Raw genomic sequence first — 19026 nt, 5'->3', positions numbered from 1 at the left:
TTCCAAAATCTCCTTAAAGGATCTGTCCCTTCTAAAAACAACCCTGGGTAGTCCCCCCACCTTGTCCATAAGGGAACTATTGGCATGTAATAATCTCCAATTCTTTTGGATGATATGAGTCACCCATTCAGCATCTTGATTAAAGGTGGTAATGAACAATAATCCACACCCCATTTTACTTCTTGAATCTGAATTACAATTTCTTGGCATACTAGAACCATTTACATTATTGGAATCCATAATACCTCTGAGTATAGGCTTATAAACACCTCCTGGTCTTTTGGAGCTAACTTCCCTTGCCAAAATCCTACAAAGAGCTTCAGGGTAACCTCTTTTAACAAATAACTCTGTCATAAACTCAAGCTCCAATAGGAAATCTTGATCCACCGTAACCATTCTGGCAGCCCTTACAAATTGTCCTTTGACAATATACTTTTTCTGATGGTAAGGGTGCCAACTACAAAATTCCAAATATGAGTTAGAAAATGTGGATTTTCTATAAATACTTGATCTCAGAGTGTTGTTACTGCTGTCAATGGTTAAATTAACATCCAAGTATGACACACTGTCCCTACTATACTCATGGGTAAACTTAAAAAAACTCAACTGTTTGAGTAATACATTGAAGAAAGTTTTTCAACATTTCTTCCTGTCCATCCCACACAATAAAAATATCATCCAGAAATCTGGTGTAGTGTTTTATACATGCCCAAAGTTCACTAGAAAAAATGAATTCCTGCTCCCAGTGGGACATGACAAAATTGGCATATATGGGGGTAAAAGCCGCCCCCATAGCCACACCAGTCACTTGCTTGTAATATTGTCCTTCGAAATGTAAAAAATTATTAGTTAACACTGCCTCCATCAATGTGGTAAGAACATTAATTTCATCTTGATCAAAAAGATTAGTCTTACCAAGTTATAGCCCCAGCCATTCTAACCCAACACTGTGGAGTAGTACTGAAAACAGGTTACATACATCTATAGTAACCAAGAAAGTATTTTCAGTGATGGTAAGCCCATTTAAATGATCCAAAAATTGACAGGAATCTTTAGTAATATAGGAAAAAGTTCCCATCCACTTTTGCAAATGATGGATCAGGTACTTACTTAAAACACAAGTTTTAGCCCTTTTGCCATCTACAATAGGCCTGAACTGTAAAAAGTCAAGGCATTTGTGGATTTTAGGAATGCCAAAAATATCTGGCATTACTGGATAATCATCTGCTCAGAGGCGATCTGTGCCTGACGTATAAAGCCATGTCCAACCCGGAATTAATGGACATGCTGCACCTCAGAAAATCCAAATCCCATCGAGCTACGTGCTCGAGAGACTTGAACCTCAGCACTGAAATAAATCGGACATGCTGGAGGGACAGATTCATAACCCAGAGGCTCCCTTCACTCTGGAATAAAATCCCAGTCCAGGTTAGGCAGAGTCCCTCATTGACTCTCTTCAAGAGGAATCTTGATGAGTGGATGGGAGATCGTAGGTTTACCCCGGGTATCACTTCTGTGTCACTGTTAGACAGAGGCACAGTATACTAACCTCGAAAAAGGGCATAGCAAAATTAATTTAAAATGGGTGGCGAAAGCTAAACACACTCTGGCTAGGCTTATAAATGCCCTAGGGCAGATACCCTAGTATGAGCCTATGAACCTATGATAATCCTTTTCATTGATTTGCCCTTGATATAACATATCCTGTATTAAAAGGTCCAATCGCTTGTAAGCTATATGGATTTCATTGAGATTACTCTCACAATAGGTATCTTCAGTCAACAGGGCTGTCACCTTATCAGAATAATCACATTTGTCAGTAATTACAGCCCCACTACCCTTATCCGGTTTTATTATCTGGATGCTGGTGTCTGTGGCCAGTTCCAATGATAAGGCTTTTTCATTTGGGGACAAATTGCTAGGTAATTTATAAGGTCATTTTCTGTAACCATCCCTTATATCTATTTCACAGATTCTCTCATATGTCCCTATACTGCCATTCAAGGGGGATTAAAATAACTAGGTCTCTTTAACACATTACATTGTTCCACAAAACTTCCCCCATTAAACCACACTTTCAAATTCATTGTACGAGTAAAAAGTTTTAACTCTATTAAAATACTGGATAGATCCCCACGCCTACTTGGCACAAAAGTAAACCCCTTAGATAACAAATCAGCATGTGCCGTACTAAAAAGGTTTTTAGAATAATTGTAAACCTTGTAGTCACCAGCTGAATTGACAATAATAATCGGACCACTATTACAACGTGTCATTACGTTCAGCTATAACATTAAATAAAATATCAAAGTCAATTTGTCCATTGTCACAAAGAAAGTCTGTGTCCGTCCAGCCATTGCCACTGTCTGCACTATCCAGAAATGAGCTAGTCTTGAAATTGCCTCTGAATGCAACGATGCATGTTTTGGTAGTAGTCTGAGTATTTATTCACCTCATGATTTAAATAACAGTAGGCGAGTTATTGTTGAGTCCCCAATGGGGGGTAGTGAGACCAGCTATGTTATATGGGTTGGAGACAGTGGCATTGACAAAAAGGCAGGAGTTAGAGCTGCATGTGGCAGAGTTAAAGATGTTAAGATTTGCACTGGGTGTGATGAGGGTAGACAGGATTAGGAATAAGTATATTAGAGGGTCAGCCCAGGTTGGAAGGTTTGGAGACAAAGCCAGAGAGGCAAGATTACATTGGTTTGGACATGTGCTGAGGAGGGATGCTGAGTATATTGGGAAAAAGATGCTAAAAATAAAGCTACCAGGTAACAGAAAAAGAGGAAGGCCTAAGATAAGGTTTATGGATGTGGTGAGAGAGGACATGCAGGTGGTTGGTGTGACAGAGCAAGACGCAGAGGACAGGAAGAGGAAAGAGATGATCCACTGTGGCGACCCCTAACGAGAACAGCCGGAAGATGACGATGATGATGAGGTAACATATACACAACAAATGTTTGTAATACTTAAGTTTTTTATAGAGTTTGCATTTATTGTTAGAATTTTAACAGGTATTTATGGGTGTTTTAAGAATGGGGCAAATTTACTGACTTATTTATTGGTTAATTTTATTGAACAAGCATGATTTTTTAAATTTTTCAGTTGTTCAATTATATATGTGTTAAGATGTGTATAAAAAGAGTTGAGTTTTTATCATAAGTTGTTCTGAAGAAGTCCAACAGAGGTTGGATGAAAGCGCTTAACCTGTAGAATAAAGAGTTTGGAATTCAGCTTCCGTGTCCAGGGGTGCATTACATTTTTGAGAAGCAGCTTATGTGTTTGCTCATCATAAAAATTTACCAATTACCTGTGAGAGCGTTTGATTAAAACACACACACACACACACACACACACACACACACACACACACACACACACACACACACACACACACACACTCCCTTTGTATTCTGATTATTATTTGCTTCCAGCATTCCTTACCTTATCTATTTTATTTTATGCTACTTTTGTTAACCAGGTAGGTGGACTGGTTCAAAGACCATTTTTTATCCATGACCAAGGTCACATGTGAAAGACAGAGTATGTAATAGACAGCAGCACTTTAACAGAATACACATAAATACAAGCAATAAGAAAAAACGTACTTCAGTTCAAAGGAGAACTATTAAACAAGTGTTTGTTTTGTCAGTCGACATTGTAGAAAATAATACAGTAAAGGCAGACATGAGTCCAACACTACAAAGTGGTCGGTCATTAGCAAAGTCCCTCAGGGCTCTGTGCTAGACCCACTCCTTTTTAACATCTTCTTCTGTGAAGTCAAGGCCAATGTCATGGACTAGAAATTCACCCCTGGTCTGGCACGTGTGTCTAAAGGACTAAGTCATCATGTAAATCCTAGATCACCAAAGTCCTAGCCTACATATTCCCCTTAAAATAACCTTTAGGGTACCAAACTTGTCAGATGCAATTGGGATGCTTAGCTAGGCTTAAAGAGACTCCTGTAGTCATCTGAACCTATGAAATCAGATTGTCTGAATTTACAGTGACAGGCCCAGTGTGTCAGCAGTGCATTCAATAAAGTGCCGCTGAGAAGTTCATACAAGTAACATAGCATTTCTTGTTTGGCTGGATAATTCTACCAAATCAAAGACATATTACAGTAATTACTGCTATTCAGTTGTCACTAAAGCTGGTTTGTCAGAGCTATTTTAATATGTGCAGATTTACATATGTGCATTAGTTTATCAAATCCAAGTATTGTCTACAGAGAAGTTTGTGTGTGTGTGTGTGTGTGTGTGTGTGTGTATACTTTTAAGTCAACAGAAATCAGTTTTTTCTGAAATTGCAAGCAGACGTAAGGGATAATATAATGTCTGTATCTCTGAAATAGTCACAGTATGTTTCCTTTTTCAGATTGACTTTTACCTTTTTCTTAAACATTGAAAAGTTATTTGGTGCTTTTAGTTTGTTTGCATTTTGTTTCACAAAGCTGTGGAAATAAAGCTGTTTCTATGCAAGTTAATGCAGGCAGGCCTCCTTCATAATATCTGCTTTAAAGTGGGATATCTGAAAATGGAGATATATAGATTACCAGATGTAAGCAAAAACAAAACGTGCATAAACACTGTTGTGCAGTTTGCATCATCCTGCTAGCTGGACTTGGTCATGGCAGAAAAATGGGGATGTCATTTAGTATTTAGTTCCTCATACTGCTTTCAGTCTCTATACAGGTAAGTCCCACGGTGGGTATGTTTCAGTGTTTTCCACAGCACATGATACTAAGCTGCAGAGTTTTTGCACATTTATTTATTTCACTGGGTTTCTATTTCATGTTAATGATAATCGTGTACTGCTTTTTTGTAGGCTATGTTACTGAAGAATACTATAGCATACTGAATGTTAGAAGGTAAAATGTGTCAGCCTATAGCCTGTTGGACAGAAGCATTATAGAGCTGCTTTACTGACTTGCTGGATAATATTATCGATTATAAAAATTTAACAGTTTTTTAGCTTATCACAAAGTCTTATTTATTTGTTGGGCAATGATAATTTGCTTCTTATGATAATGCATGAGCTGTGTCTTGCCTAGTGTCAGAATTCTTAACCTGAACATCTCACAATTACTGACCAGTGTGTCATGATAAAATAGAGCTGGGATCCTTGTATTATCATAGGCAATACTTGGAGGTCAAGATACATGTCCTTACATTCACTGCTGCAGTATTCTTAACATTCAGAATTCATGCCGTGGAAGCCCGTCATCCGGCCAGTATACTGAAGACTTCCTGTTGTATTTAAAGGTATGCCTGAACATCAGTCAAATGCTCCTTGCGTACCATAGGGCATAAAGGTGATGTTCAGGCTTACCATAAATAGAACTTCTTTGCTGCCAATGCAAATGCATTTTTTCACTGTCAGTCTGTTTACCTGTGTCCGTTTTGCCATTTTGAACGAATTTCCATTCTTCATTGATTACCTACACCTGTTTGCAGTGCAGATAAGTGCCCCATTGGGTTTTTTTTTGTTTTCTTTTGCTTTTTTGTGCTCCTTGGGGTTAATGTCATCCAGGAAGGGTAAATGCTAGTGTGGGAGACAGATTCCCCATAAAGATTGCCGCAATAAGTGTCTTTTTTGTCTAGCAGCATCTCAAGACCATAAATCTTGTTCTGTTTGCAAGGTGTTCATTCCAAAAACCCTTCGCCATAGACTTTCTTCCCTTTCCTTGTATCAAGCAGCATTTTAAGCTTCTTCCTAAAGATACAATGGATGGAATCTCCCGCCCTGAGTGTCAGTCGTTAGGGAAGTAGAAGAAGGTGAAAAAGGTACGACCAGAATCTTCTGCTTTCCAGCCTCTGCCAGGTATTTCTCCAGAGGTTGTTACAAACCTGGAATCTCATCCAGCTGTGTTGTCGGGATTCCTCTACTGTGACCATGTTGGAAGCCAGTGAGGTTCTGACTGGTAGCATGTCCGATGAGGCTTTGCAGGCATACGTCTCAGATGTTCAAGGGTAACCATGGTTGATTTTTTCGAGGGGCTTAGGCGAGTTCCTCAGATTTTCGTTGGGGAAGGAATTCCTGCTACAGTTCTTGTACACCGTCCTAGGTCTGAGACTGCTCAGTTTTTTGGAGGGGGACATTCTCTTGAAAAAGAAAAACTTAAACACGTTTCTTCATCAGCAATATTTGCTCCCTCCCTCCACCCCCCCCTAGTCCTTTCCTTCCTGGATGTACAGGTTACCTCTTGGGTTCCTTGGACTGGTGTTCCTACTGGGATAGTCAGTTCTATTTATAGTAAGTCTGAATGTCACATTATGCCCTATGGTATGCAAGGAGCATTTGACTGATGTTCAGGCATACCTTTAAATGCAACAGGAAGACTTTGGTATACTGGCCGGATGATGGACTTCCATGGCAGGGAATCCTGAATGTTAAGAATACTGCAGCAGTGAAAGCAAGGACATCTACTGTTATGGTAAGATTGTACACAACTGTACTTTAGCTTGTTTTTTCAACTTTGCAAAATCTTTGTAGGAGGTACAACGGTAACAGTTTCAAACTGTCTGAACTTTTCCAATGAAAACAGAGTTCAGGATTTGTATCTTAAAGTGTAAAACTGAATTGCACTGTATCTTAAACTGTTTGTAAAACTGTGTTGCACATTGGGACAAAGTAGGGAGACATAGAAATGTCTCTTTCTTCTGATTCACAAATTGTCAAGAGTTGACAGAATAGGCCTCTGATTGTTACGCATTGTTTGTTTGCATATATTGATAGCTTGAACATGAAATGTCTTGGCTCATAAATTGTATTTCATTTGTAAAACACACTGTTCTTGGTTTATTTTCACAGATGGGAAGAATCAGCTACTTTTAGCACTCCTTCAGTGTACAGGTACGACACAAGTTTTTTTAAATCATTAGACAAGATTGTTTTAATTTATCTTGGGTTATTTTAAAAAAACATATTTTTAGGAGTAGTGTGTGTGTGCGTGCACGTGTGCGCGTGTGTGCGCGCGCGCGCGCGCGCTTGTGTGTGTGTGTGTGCGTGTGTGCGCGCGTGTGTGTGTGTGTTTGTGTGTGTGTGTGTGCGTGTGTGCGTGTGTGTGTGTGTGTGTGTGTGTGTGTGTGTGTGTGTGTGCGTGCATGCACATGCACTTGCAAGCACGCGTGCGTGTGTGTCTGTTTGTGTGTGTGAGTTTCTGCGTGTTTGTATAATGAAGTGTATTACTTTTGACTGCCTCATTCAAACCTTTTGATGATGTAGTTCCAAAGTAACAAGACAAACTAATGAAATTTGAACCAAATCAATACAAAGTAGTGAATACTGCAGGCTGCTGAATAATCCACGACAGAAAAAGGTTCCACAAAAAGCAATTTAATAGACCCAGGACAAAAAATAGTAGTTAGCACTTTCATCTTATTTTGATGAATAAAACTTCTTCAGACAAAATAGATACTCAATATACTCCCTTAAGTACAATAATTAATTAAATCACATGATGAAAACTCATTAAAAATTAAAGTCACAATAACCTACCATGAAAAAGAAAAAAAATATATATATAAAACACCATAAATTCATTCAATTACTGGGACATTAAATAAAATACCACAATAAAAATGAAAAATAAACTGTTAGGAATGCCCTAAAAGGTTGAGCTTATATAAGAATTGTAACTGTTATATTCATAAATACATTTTCTTCATCATATAAGGGATGGTTACAGACAACAACCTTACAAGTTACCTAGCAATTTGTCCCCAAATGAAAAAGGCAACTAAAAACAAAAAGCTCATACGTGACAATAATGATTATACCAAGAGCACAGCCTATCCCAGGCCACCACCAACACAGGAATGGCTTAACTCCTCTAACCACCCTCATCCCAAAGATAACAATTTTGGGAATCAGCCCCTAAATGAGCAGCAGACAGAATTTACTGATCAACCTTTTCCTGGCTGTAGTTACGCAGAGACTCTCACTACTGGAGGGGGCCAGAATTCATGTAATACAAGTAACCACAATCCGAACTGGAAAGATCGATTAAGGAACAACAATAGAAGAAACATGAATAATAATGACTCAACCAATCGAAATTTTGCCAACTCAACTCACTGTAATAATTCCTTTGATCAGTCGGAGCCCAGTACAAGTAACAATTCAGTACATTTTCACTGGAGGGGCAGGCAGTATATGGACTCGACCCACAAAGGGCGTTTCCCTCAGGGTAAGAATGTGGGTCCGAACAGAGTGGTTCAGAACTAATTCTTGTTCCAGCTACTGATTTCCTAGCTGGGGTTTGTAGCTTGGGCAATGGATCTTCTACCACAAACCTCCATATTATATATAACACTGATTCTGATTTTAAGGTTTTCATCTACTCCAGCTTGGAGATTGATACACCCTTGGTTAATCTACTCTCAAAAGGTTTGACTTTTGTCCCTGACTTGAGGGCCAGTTTGGCTAGAACAATAATTGACTTAAGATTATTTGTATGCAAGTTGAATTTGCAACTCTTATTTAAGGACCAACCTAGTATATCTAATGAATGTAAAGTGTTGAGCACCTTTAACCCACCTTTGCTCCCACGCTTACAGGTTTTTTAACAGATCTGTGAACTAGACCTATGTGAAAAACTTGAGCAAAATGTGCATAGATCTTCAAGTAGACCTGGTAATTTCACAAAACAAGATAGGGAGAGGTTGGAGTTGTTAAGTCTTCAAAATGTCAGAGTGGTTAATCCCGATAAGGATGGGGGGGGCTTGTGTTTTTTGATTATGATGATTATATTAGCCGTTTGGAAAAATTACTTGATTCAGACCATTATATTCATTCTTCCTTGAATGAAATGAATCAAGCCCAGCAGAAGATCAAAACCTTCCTGAATGATTTATTTATCAAGTCTAGAATCTCTTTGGACCTCTATAATTACTTATCTAGTTTAGCTCCCATTACTCCTGTGATCTTTGGCATTCCAAAGGTCCACAAAGTTCTTGAAGACCCACCACTACGCCCTATTGTCAATGGAAGAAACTCTATTACGTACCCATTGGCAAAGTATGTTGATATGGTATTAAAAATATATATCGGTATGTTTGACTATATTTGTAGAGACTCATGGTAATTTTTCAATAGCATTAATGGGTTGGAGTATAAGGATGATTTCTTGCTCCTAACCATTGATGTTAAAGACCTCTACACGGTCATACCAATTAATACGAGTATTGAATGGGTGGTTGATTTGATGAGAACAAAGGATTGTTTACCAAGGGAGACTGAATTAATAGAGGAATTTCTGCACTTAATATTAAACAAAATGTTTTCATGTTCAGCAGATGTTATTATCTACAAAAGACGGGTGTCGCAATGGGCTCCCCATTTGGAGCAAGTTTTGCAAATCTTGTAATGGCCAACTGGGAGCATGAACACGTCTTTAATAGTAATAACCCATTCAGGAAGAACATTTATTATTACACAAGATACCTAGATGATGTTTTTATTTTATTTGAAAGCACCATCGATGATTTTCCAAATTTTGTGACCTATTTAAATGGGTCTACTCAGTTCTTGAAATTTACACATAATATAGGTATAGAGAGTATAACTTACCTGGACGTTGAATTATTCAAGGATAAAAATACAGGTTCTTTCAAGGCGAGAGTGCATAGGAAGCCAACATACTCTAATTCATTCCTCCATTTCACCAGTTGTCACCCATATCAGCAGAAAAGATCTGTAGTGAAGGGTCAACTAGTGAGAGCGGCACGAATGGTGTCGGACGAGGGTGATTTTAGTGCAGAATGTCAACTTTTATATGACATGTTCTTAAAATGGGGTTACCCTATTCAATTAATGGGTGCACTCATTTTTGAAGTGCAGTGTAAAAGATATAATGGTCAAATTAAACCAATTTTGGGACCTAACCCTCCCTCGATTGTTAATTCCGTCCGTCCGGATAAGTTAGAATCATATAAGCCCACCTTTATTACATCTTTCACCATGGATGCTTACACCATAAGGCAGATAATTTCCAAGAATTAGAATGTTTTACTAACAGATGTTGATTTAGTTTCTAACATCGAAGCATCACCTAGATTTACTTACAGAAGAGGACCAAATTTAAAAAAATTGTTGGAAAGAGTGAGCAACCGCAAATCCAGAATCACTGGGATGTATAAATGCAAAAACTGCCCTTACTGTGGATATATGGAGGTAGGAAAGAATTTCACTTTAAGGGGTAGAAAATATTCCATCAATAGAAGATACAATTGTCTTTCTAGAAATGTTGTTTATTTGGCCACCTGTAGACTCTGTCCTTGTTTCTACATTAGCAAGTCTGACCGTAGACACTGGGACAGAGTCTACGAACATGTGTACAGTAGCAAAAAATCCAAGGTTGATAATGCCCTTGCAAAACATGTCCTGGAACACCCACAACACAGTTTTGTTTTCATATTATTGACCAGGTTGAGTTTAACCCAAGGGGTGGACCTTTCTCCTTATTGTTGGAATTACAGGAACTCCTGTGGCAAATAAGAACAAATGCATATTGTCCACCAGGCCTGAACAATATGAGTTCATTAGCCAGTGTATTGAAGCTCAGGAGTCTCCAGAGGTAGTTACCTTCATATAATTTACTTTATTTTTTCATGTTATTTTTTTCATATCTTCTTCTTCTTCTTCTTTCGGCTTTTCCCGGTTCGGGATCGCCACAGTGGATCACCTGTCCGCTCATGATTGGCAGAGGAGTTTTACAGTGTCGAGTTGCCAGCCCGGCACCCAACCTTCCACAGAAGGCACACACACACACACACACACACACACACACACACGCACTCACACCTAGGGCCAATTTAGAGTGTCCAATCCACCTACTGCATGTCTTTGGGATGTGGGAGGAAACCGGAGCACCCGGAGGAAACCCACGCGACCACAGGGAGGACATGCAGACTCCGCACAGAAGGCACCCCAGCCAAGGATCGAACCAGAGAACCTCTTGCTGTGAGGCAACAGTGCTAACCACTGCACCACTGTGGCCGCCCAATAATATTTATTTTTTTTCATATAATTGATTTATTTTTTCATATAATTGCTTTTTATGTAATTTTTAAGGAATTTTTTATGTATTAATTGTTTTCTTTTTTCATATAATTGCTTTTTATGTAATTTTTAAGGAATTTTTTATGTATTTTGGTTGCTTAGCTTAGATCATTCCTTGTTTGCATATAATGCATTTATTTAAATTCATGAAGAAAATTTATTTATGAATATAATAGTTACAATTCTTATATAAGCTCAATCTTTTAGGGCATTCCTAACAGTTTATTTTTCATTTTTATTGTGGTATTTTATTTAATGTCCCAGTAATTTAATGAATTTATGGTGTTTTATATATTTTTTTCTTATATTTTTTCTTCTTTTTCATGGTAGGTTATTGTGGCTTTAATTTTTAATGAGTTTTCATCATGTGATTTAATTAAATCATGTACTTAAGGGAGTGTATTGAGTATCTATTTTGTCTGAAGAAGTTTTATTCATCGAAATAAGACGAAAGCGCTAACTACTATTTTTTTTGTCCTAGGTCTATTAAATTGCTTTTTGTGGAACCTTTTTCTATCTTGGATTATTCAGCAGCCTACAGTATTCACTACTTTGTATTGGTGTAGTTCCAGAGTAAACTGTAATTTCATCATTAGCTCATTTTTTTCAAGTCTAGATGCTAGATGCTCTGCTGCACTTTCTATTATAAGATTACAGCTTTTCAGTGCTTTTCCGTCAGTATATTAGACTGTACTGAAGGTCTGATTTTATAAAGTCTTAGATGTAGTAATTTCAAACCACATTAAAGTCCACATTTTATGATGTATTTAAATTTACATTGCTGCAACGTTTTCTTATTTGCAGGCTTACTGTGGGTTAAAGTTACAACTTCAACTATGTGGCTGATTTGCTACCCCGTTTTAGTTCCCATTGTATAGGCTAATATTTGTTCTTGCTTTGCAGTTGTGTTAACACTATACTTCTTATATTTCATTCTGTTAGTCTATTGCATATTGGCATTTGCATTTGTATATTTAGCTTTTTCTATATATTTTAATATCTCATTTTGTTATTCCTCAAAGGTGTAGCTAGCTGTTTTGGTACCCGTTCAACATTAAGTACAGGAGCAAAACAACAGCAGCAGCAGAAAGCTCTTTGGGCTTGTGAAGTGAAAAAAAGCTGTTCAGTCATTTGAAACAGTAACAAATGTCTTGCTACATTTGTAGCAAGCAGCTGCTTCAGTTTAAGCCACGCACTGTTCTAAAATGCTTCACTTCAGACCAATATGCAGAAAAATATGTATAAAAGTCAAAATCACACCAGCTGTTCACGGTAGAAGTGGTTCCAAAACTTTAACAAAATAGTAAAAATAAAGAACAGGTAAGTGCTTTCGCATGTAGCTTCTTCAGACCTATTATCAAAGTAAAAACTCAGCCTCTTTTTCATGCCGAGATGAAATGGATTTTTAGACTAGGGACTAGGGGCACATTATTCCCCTGGCCTTAATGAACATGTTTAGATACAACCCGCACTGAGAGCTAGACCCCTAAAAAAGAGGCTGACAAAGAGGAGATAGGGTAGATGGAATGTTTTTAAATCAACACGCACTAGTTGAGCAGTTATGCAATTTTAATATGTACATTTTCTTATTTATTGAGTTTATGAAATAGATTAAATGTTTTTATGAATTATTAGGTAATAGGTGATATGAGTATTTAATTTAATTGTATATGCATTTTTATAGTCATTATAACATTTAGTTGTTTTTAGGAATATGAATGTAAGCAGACTTAATTGGTTTATTTAATTGGCATATTCAATACAATCGTGTTGCTTAGCAACTTTTAATGCTTTTTTAGTTGATTGGATGAAACTGTTACAAGGTGTTTAAAAGCTGGTTAGAGTTTTTACTTTGATAATAGGTCTGAAGAAGCTACATGCGAAAGCGCTTACCTGTTCTTTATTTTTACTATTTTATTAAAGTTTTGGAACCACCTCTACCGTGAACAACTGGTGTGTTTTTGACTTTTCTACATTGCTGTGTTTTACATACCAGTTGATCTTTTCCCCTACATCGTTTTGTTGTTTAGAAAAAATATGTATATATACTTTTTAGTTTTAATCTGTAGCTGCTACAGTTTATGTCACACGTGGAGTGCTAAAGCACTTCAGACAACAAATGTATTACTGGCATTCATTTCTGAATGATGGTAATATACTAAAGACTGATTGGGATGTGCAGATCATGCATCCAAAGACTCTGGCTCTGGGTGGATGCCCCTTTGCTCCTTCCTAGTTACACTCCTGTTACTCCTCATTGTAAGATACTCAGGCTGCATATATATATAGATTGACTAAAGTAATAAACTTCTCCAGACTCTTCCGGCAGAATATATGCCCTGCTGAGTGAGACACCCCTGAAGAAGATTGGAGAAGTTTAATTATGCTTTACTGTAACGCTATATCTCTGAGAGCTGTTCATTCAGCAGTGCTGAACCTCTCCCTGTTCTCCCCGAAGTTTGGGGGGGGGGGTCTTTTTTTCAGAATTATTTCTCTTGGCTGTTCTCCTGCCATGGTGTGAGAAAGAGCTGAGAAGGAGAGGCTCCAGTTCTTTTCTTATGTGGGTTTCCTTAGTGTCTTTAAAAAACAAGATGAACACTGCAAAGAAATAAAGGCAAGTATGTAGGATAATACTAGGAAGTTCTGGCAGAGGGCTCCATTTACATGTAGGATACCTTTATGAACACAGTAGGTATAGCATAGTTTTTTTATATTCAGTACAGAGTAATACATTTGATGAGGTTTTGTGAGTCAAACTGAATTTGTCTATAGAGTACATATCCCACCTCATTACTGTTCATTTAATGAAATATGCTTTTCCTTGGCAGACCCAGGACTACAGTTACAGCGAGATGTTATCTTCTGTCAGTGCCTTGTATCTGCAATATGTGCCTTTTCTGAGCAGCTGCTGGCAGCCCTCAACAACCGATATAACAACAATGGCGAGTACGAAGAGGCAAGTCGAGAGGCCAGTAAGAAGTGGCTGGAACAAATCACAGCTACTGGGGTTTTACTCAGTTTTCAGTCATTGCTGTCCCCATCTGTGGTAAGTAGCTTTTGAATTGCATTCGCTGTTGTCAGCAACAGTTCATGGTGAAAGTAAGTTTGACTGATTTGAAGGAATCGTGTTATTTACGTTCACCTTCACATGCCACTGCATCACACTTGAAATAAGGCCACATTGTGTCAGGGTAGGAATGTAATTCTGGCATTTGAGAATTGTGTTTTGTGTAAAATTCAGCACAAGTGTATCAAGAAATCAATTCAGGTTAACATAGACAGGTACTTCTGTACGTTTAGGTAGATTTCTACAGATATGTACTACTGTAATTTAAAATCTAGCTTGCCCAGTGGTTACAGCATTAGAGTAAGGTAAGCTAAAGTACTTTGTTCTAACTCCGATACCAGTTCACATTTAAGGCTATGATCTATAGTATTTTCTATTTGCAATATTTCCATTCAGTGCTGCTAAGAATATTGTAAGATCTGAACTAAAAAACTAATGATAAATGATCTAAGAATAGATATGTGTACACATTTAAATGTTATTTCATTAGTAATGTTTTATAGCAGTCATTTACCCCCATCACTTACCTCTGAAGCTGTAATCCCTTGACACTTACCAGCTACCTACTGCTGACTGCTGTTTATACACCATGTAAGTATTTATATGAAGGGAGAGAAAGCTGAATGAATGGCAGGTCCTTGGTTATTCTGCTGTGAAATAATGAAGTGGGTGGCTCTGATCAACTTACCTGTAACTTCCTCTGCTGCATAATGCATGGTACGTACAGTATGAGCTGTGTGCAAATGTATCCACATACTGTAGCAGCAGCAGAGTTGTCAGTCTACACTGATTTGGTGACTGTCTAACTGATGCCCTCTACTCTTCAGCAGGGGGCAGTTGTATAGTACTGGTTCCGTTAAACTTCCTCCTCCTCTGACTGTTCAGTCTCTCTCTCTCTGTCTCTCTCTCTCTCTCTCTCTGCATTCAGCTGTCCCTCTGGTTCTGCAGGACACTTTCAAACCTGAGTTGCCACCAGCAGCATAGACTTCATTGCGCCTCGGACTCTGCAGAGCACTGATCAAGTCTGAGTTATCAGCTGTACAGATATGTTGGTCCTCTGTCTCTGCAGGACCCTAATGAAATCTGTGTCATCAGTGCCATAGGTGTGGTCCCTTCTCTCACACCAGTGGGACTATCTCTGATCCTTTACATGTTCTTACAAGTTTTCCTAAGGAAATGTAAAATATCAGCCACATAATTTCAAATGCACTGGCAGAATATATTTGCATTTGCTGTACTCTGTCTCAAACCAGCAAGTCAGTACTGTTCTGAACACCTGTTTCTGGTTAAGGCAGCCCTCGTGGCATTCTTCTGTAACAGCTCATTTTGAAAAGGGGTTTGATATGGGTATCTATTTTAGTTAGTGACGGCTAGTTAGTTATGGGAAGCCATTAGAAGTTTGTCATAAATTATGTATCGATTCCTTTTGGGTGGGGTTCGATACATAGATCCATCATTACATTTTGGGAAATGTGTGATGTGTTTGTTTGATATGATTAGTACTGGAAATTCCAGAGGGAGTGCCTGTTCATTTTGCCTCTCAGTTCTTTTCTTCTGTTTGTGTGGTTAGGTCTTGTCACAGTCAACATGTTCAATGTTTATAGGATGGTTCTGACAAGCCAGAAGAGCTGCCTTTTCATTCTTTCCACTGATGTTGTATGTACAAGTTGACCTGGCTGCTAGGACAAGCAAGTCCAGTCTGTAATTTGGCTAGGCTTAGATTATGACATCGGTATGTGTGGCTTCTTAGTTCATAGGTTCATAGATTAGTACTAGGCTAACTGCCCTTGTGGGCTATTTTAAGCCTAAGCAATTACCCTATGTCAGAATCAAACCCTGCACATTGTGTTGGTAAGGTAAACACCTTTACTGCTATGCCAACCTCCCAATGGGTATAAATGAAACCAGTAGAGCTAGGCAGTGCAAGGCTCTGCAAATATTTTTAGAGAGTAAAAAATCATCTCCTCTGGAAATTCCAAATGTTGCCCTGAAGTAGATACTTCTTTTTACAGGCTGTCCTGGGAAAGTTATATAGTGCTGTGAATTATTCCATCCTTTCACCTTAATGGATTAGTTATCATTTTTATAAGAAAAAATATAGATATTTCTAGGATATCAGTGAAAATAAGACTGAAACATTCAAATGAAGTCCAAGATTTTATTATTCTTAAGATTTTTGCCATGCTGTTCTAAATGAACCAGATAAAGATCCATCCAAGAGATGACATGGTCTCAACTAAAAACATATATGCACTACAGTATGCTATGTGCATAAGCTCAGCCGTCGAATGTGAGACATGTGTCAGATGAATAGAGACAAGGAAGACCATTGGAGCACTGTCTGTGAAGGCCTGTTCTTAAAGAATGCTAAGATTGAAAGCTGACTGTTCAGCATACCAGACAGAAATCTCATGTAAGAAGTCATCTTATTTGTCGAGTGAGAGTTGCATCAAGCCATCATGGTGGATAGGTTGTATACCCCAGCCTGTCTCATCGCACATAAAGTGTGTGGAAGATGCATGTTTTTTTTTAATAAATGAGGCTGCCTAGATCAAACAGCCCTTGTCCCAGTGAACACTCGTAGTGCACTGTGATGAGTTTGGTCATGAGCTGCCTGAGTTTTGCTTGGATGAATCCGTGTGCGTAATCCACATTGAGATTGTGAATGTAGCTTCATTTTTGCATTCTATTTGTTCCTCATTCCACACTGAGATTGTGAATGTGGCTTCATTTTTGCATTCTATTTGTTCCTCATCCAACTAGTCTGCTAAAATTATGTCTATATTTACTGGGGCTAATTATTGTTTAGATTATCCAGTCTTCTTTGAAATAATGGTTTCCAACCATTTTAAAAATGGCACTGATTAACCCCTTTCTCAAGAAACCTTTGTTGGATCTGAGTCTTCTAGAGAACTTCTGCCGTGTCTCTAGCCTTCCTCATTCACTCTAATGGAGCTCAGGAAGTTTGCTCTGTAACTTCCAATGGGCAGAGCCTAAGCCTTTTGACAGTACCAGATTATGTCATCACATTTCAAACAAATGTCCATATCCCTGGAGGAACTATAGGGGTTATGAAAGAAGTATAACTAGCAAACATTTCAGCACAAATTATTTTATAGTGGTAGTATACATTAGGTTCTAGGTTTTAAACTGAATTTTGTAAGTCACAGTAAACACAGAAACTGTTACGTTTGTAATATTTTGCAAACAGCTTACAATATCTCAGCAATCATTCAAGTTGCACACATACTGTCAGCAGCATTTTATTCATCTAGCTGTGAACTTTCATGTGAGGCTAAGGAGTTTGGTCTGTATTACTTTGTTGCTGAAATATTTAGAAAAATGTAAAAATGATATCCATATAAATTAATGTCTTAAAAACAACAGGTGATATCTCTTTACCTGTACTCAGCAGAGGTCAAATATTAATGCAGTTGAGTTTGACATTATGTAAGCTTTAAGATGAAATATTTTAAAACCTTGTACATAACATGGATTTGGAATTATTGATGCTAATGTGAACAAACAATATTTCACGCCTAGAGGCATCAGCAGGAGTTAACTACAGATACAGCTGGAGGCGTCGCTCTGATGTAATGAGTTACATAAGGATATTAAGAAAATGGTATATCTGCTGATGTATTTCTACTTAACATCTTTTAAGTTTGCTTTTACATTAAAGTAGGGCATGTGACAACCCTTATTTACATTGTTCGTGACTTTCTTACTGCTGGAAATCAGTGTATTCTATCTTGATCTCCTTTGATCTCTCACTGTTTTTGATTTGGTGAATGACAGCATCTTGATTAAGCACGTGAGAGTTTATTGTGCTTTTCCTGGCATCATACTTGGTTGGTCTGCCTCTTAATCTCTGGGCCGTGACAAAAGGTGGTGCTTGAGTTAATTCCTCTAGCAGTCACCCTTGGAGTTTGAGAGGTACTGGTCTTTGTCCAGAAATTGTGAACAAAGAAATTGAGTGGCATGGCTCCGAGGTTTACTCAAAATTGATCTAATTTTATTTCTGCAGTTCCTTGCATGTGGGATAGCCACTATTGTGGCATGGCTTGCAAGCAGATGTACAAAAACCTGTAGTCTCTCCAGATACAGTGGTTTCAGGCCGCAAACCTGTTTCACAGTCTGGTCTCTCTCTTTATCTCTTTCTTGCTTTTACTGGAAGCTCATGAGGATTCGTGTTGGCAGCATCAAGCGGATGTGTTGTCTGTAGAACCTCCCCATCTGTATCTTCCAAACAAGTAATTACTACTATTTTTGTCTAACAGCTAATGAGAGGTGCTTGGTGCTTTTAGGATGTAAGACAGGCGATCTCCCTAAGAAGAGAAGCTACACAGAAATGCATTGGAGCTCAGAGCAGTGTGTCTAGCGTGTACTTAGACCCATGGAATGTTCTAATTTAGAAGAACACACTGACTGTGCATTATGTTGGTAGAGGGGGAAGCAAGTTCCATTCTCTGTGCAGTGAAACTCTGATTGTATTTTGTAGTTCAACATCTTTCAGGGATTTCAGTTTAAGTGATTCACTCCAATGTGCCATGGCATGAGCAACTGAATAAGAATTTTTGACCCATATAATTCAAGGTGTGTTTTGAAAATAGGAAACTTCTGATGTTCTGTTGTCTGGATGCATTGCTTGTGTCTTAGGAAGGGAGGTTCAATTATATATTCCACAATTGCTCCAGTTTCACTGGGTCCATCAGTGCATGTTGGAGTGTCTTGATTTTGATTTAATCTTTCGGGCCTATAAAGATATGGTTTCCTTTTGCCACAGTTGACAAGATCTCTGTAAACACTTCTGGCCAGGTATAACCTCTTGTATCAGCAATAGGTCCCATGTCCTCCAGATATGTCCTTGTCTGTCAGTGTCCCTTTGGAGA

General features: G+C 38.2%; 1 protein-coding gene across 1 annotated transcript in view; it reads left to right on the top strand.

Annotated features, from left to right (window-relative positions):
- PREX1 (phosphatidylinositol-3,4,5-trisphosphate dependent Rac exchange factor 1) overlaps positions 1-19026 on the top strand; it is a 2105011-nt gene that overhangs the window by 1942474 nt on the left and 143511 nt on the right. The window contains exons 31-32 of the mRNA XM_044089931.1: positions 6817-6858; positions 13896-14113. Of these exons, the coding sequence (XP_043945866.1) occupies positions 6817-6858; positions 13896-14113 (260 nt within the window). The remainder of the gene's footprint in view (positions 1-6816; positions 6859-13895; positions 14114-19026) is intronic.

This window comes from Protopterus annectens, chromosome 12.part0, assembly GCF_019279795.1.
Source record: "Protopterus annectens isolate FY-2018-M chromosome 12.part0, PAN1.0, whole genome shotgun sequence".
NCBI classification, from domain to species: Eukaryota; Metazoa; Chordata; order Ceratodontiformes; family Protopteridae; genus Protopterus; species Protopterus annectens.
The sequence above is the reverse complement of the archived record's forward strand: the minus strand, read 5'-3'. Positions and strand labels throughout refer to the sequence as shown.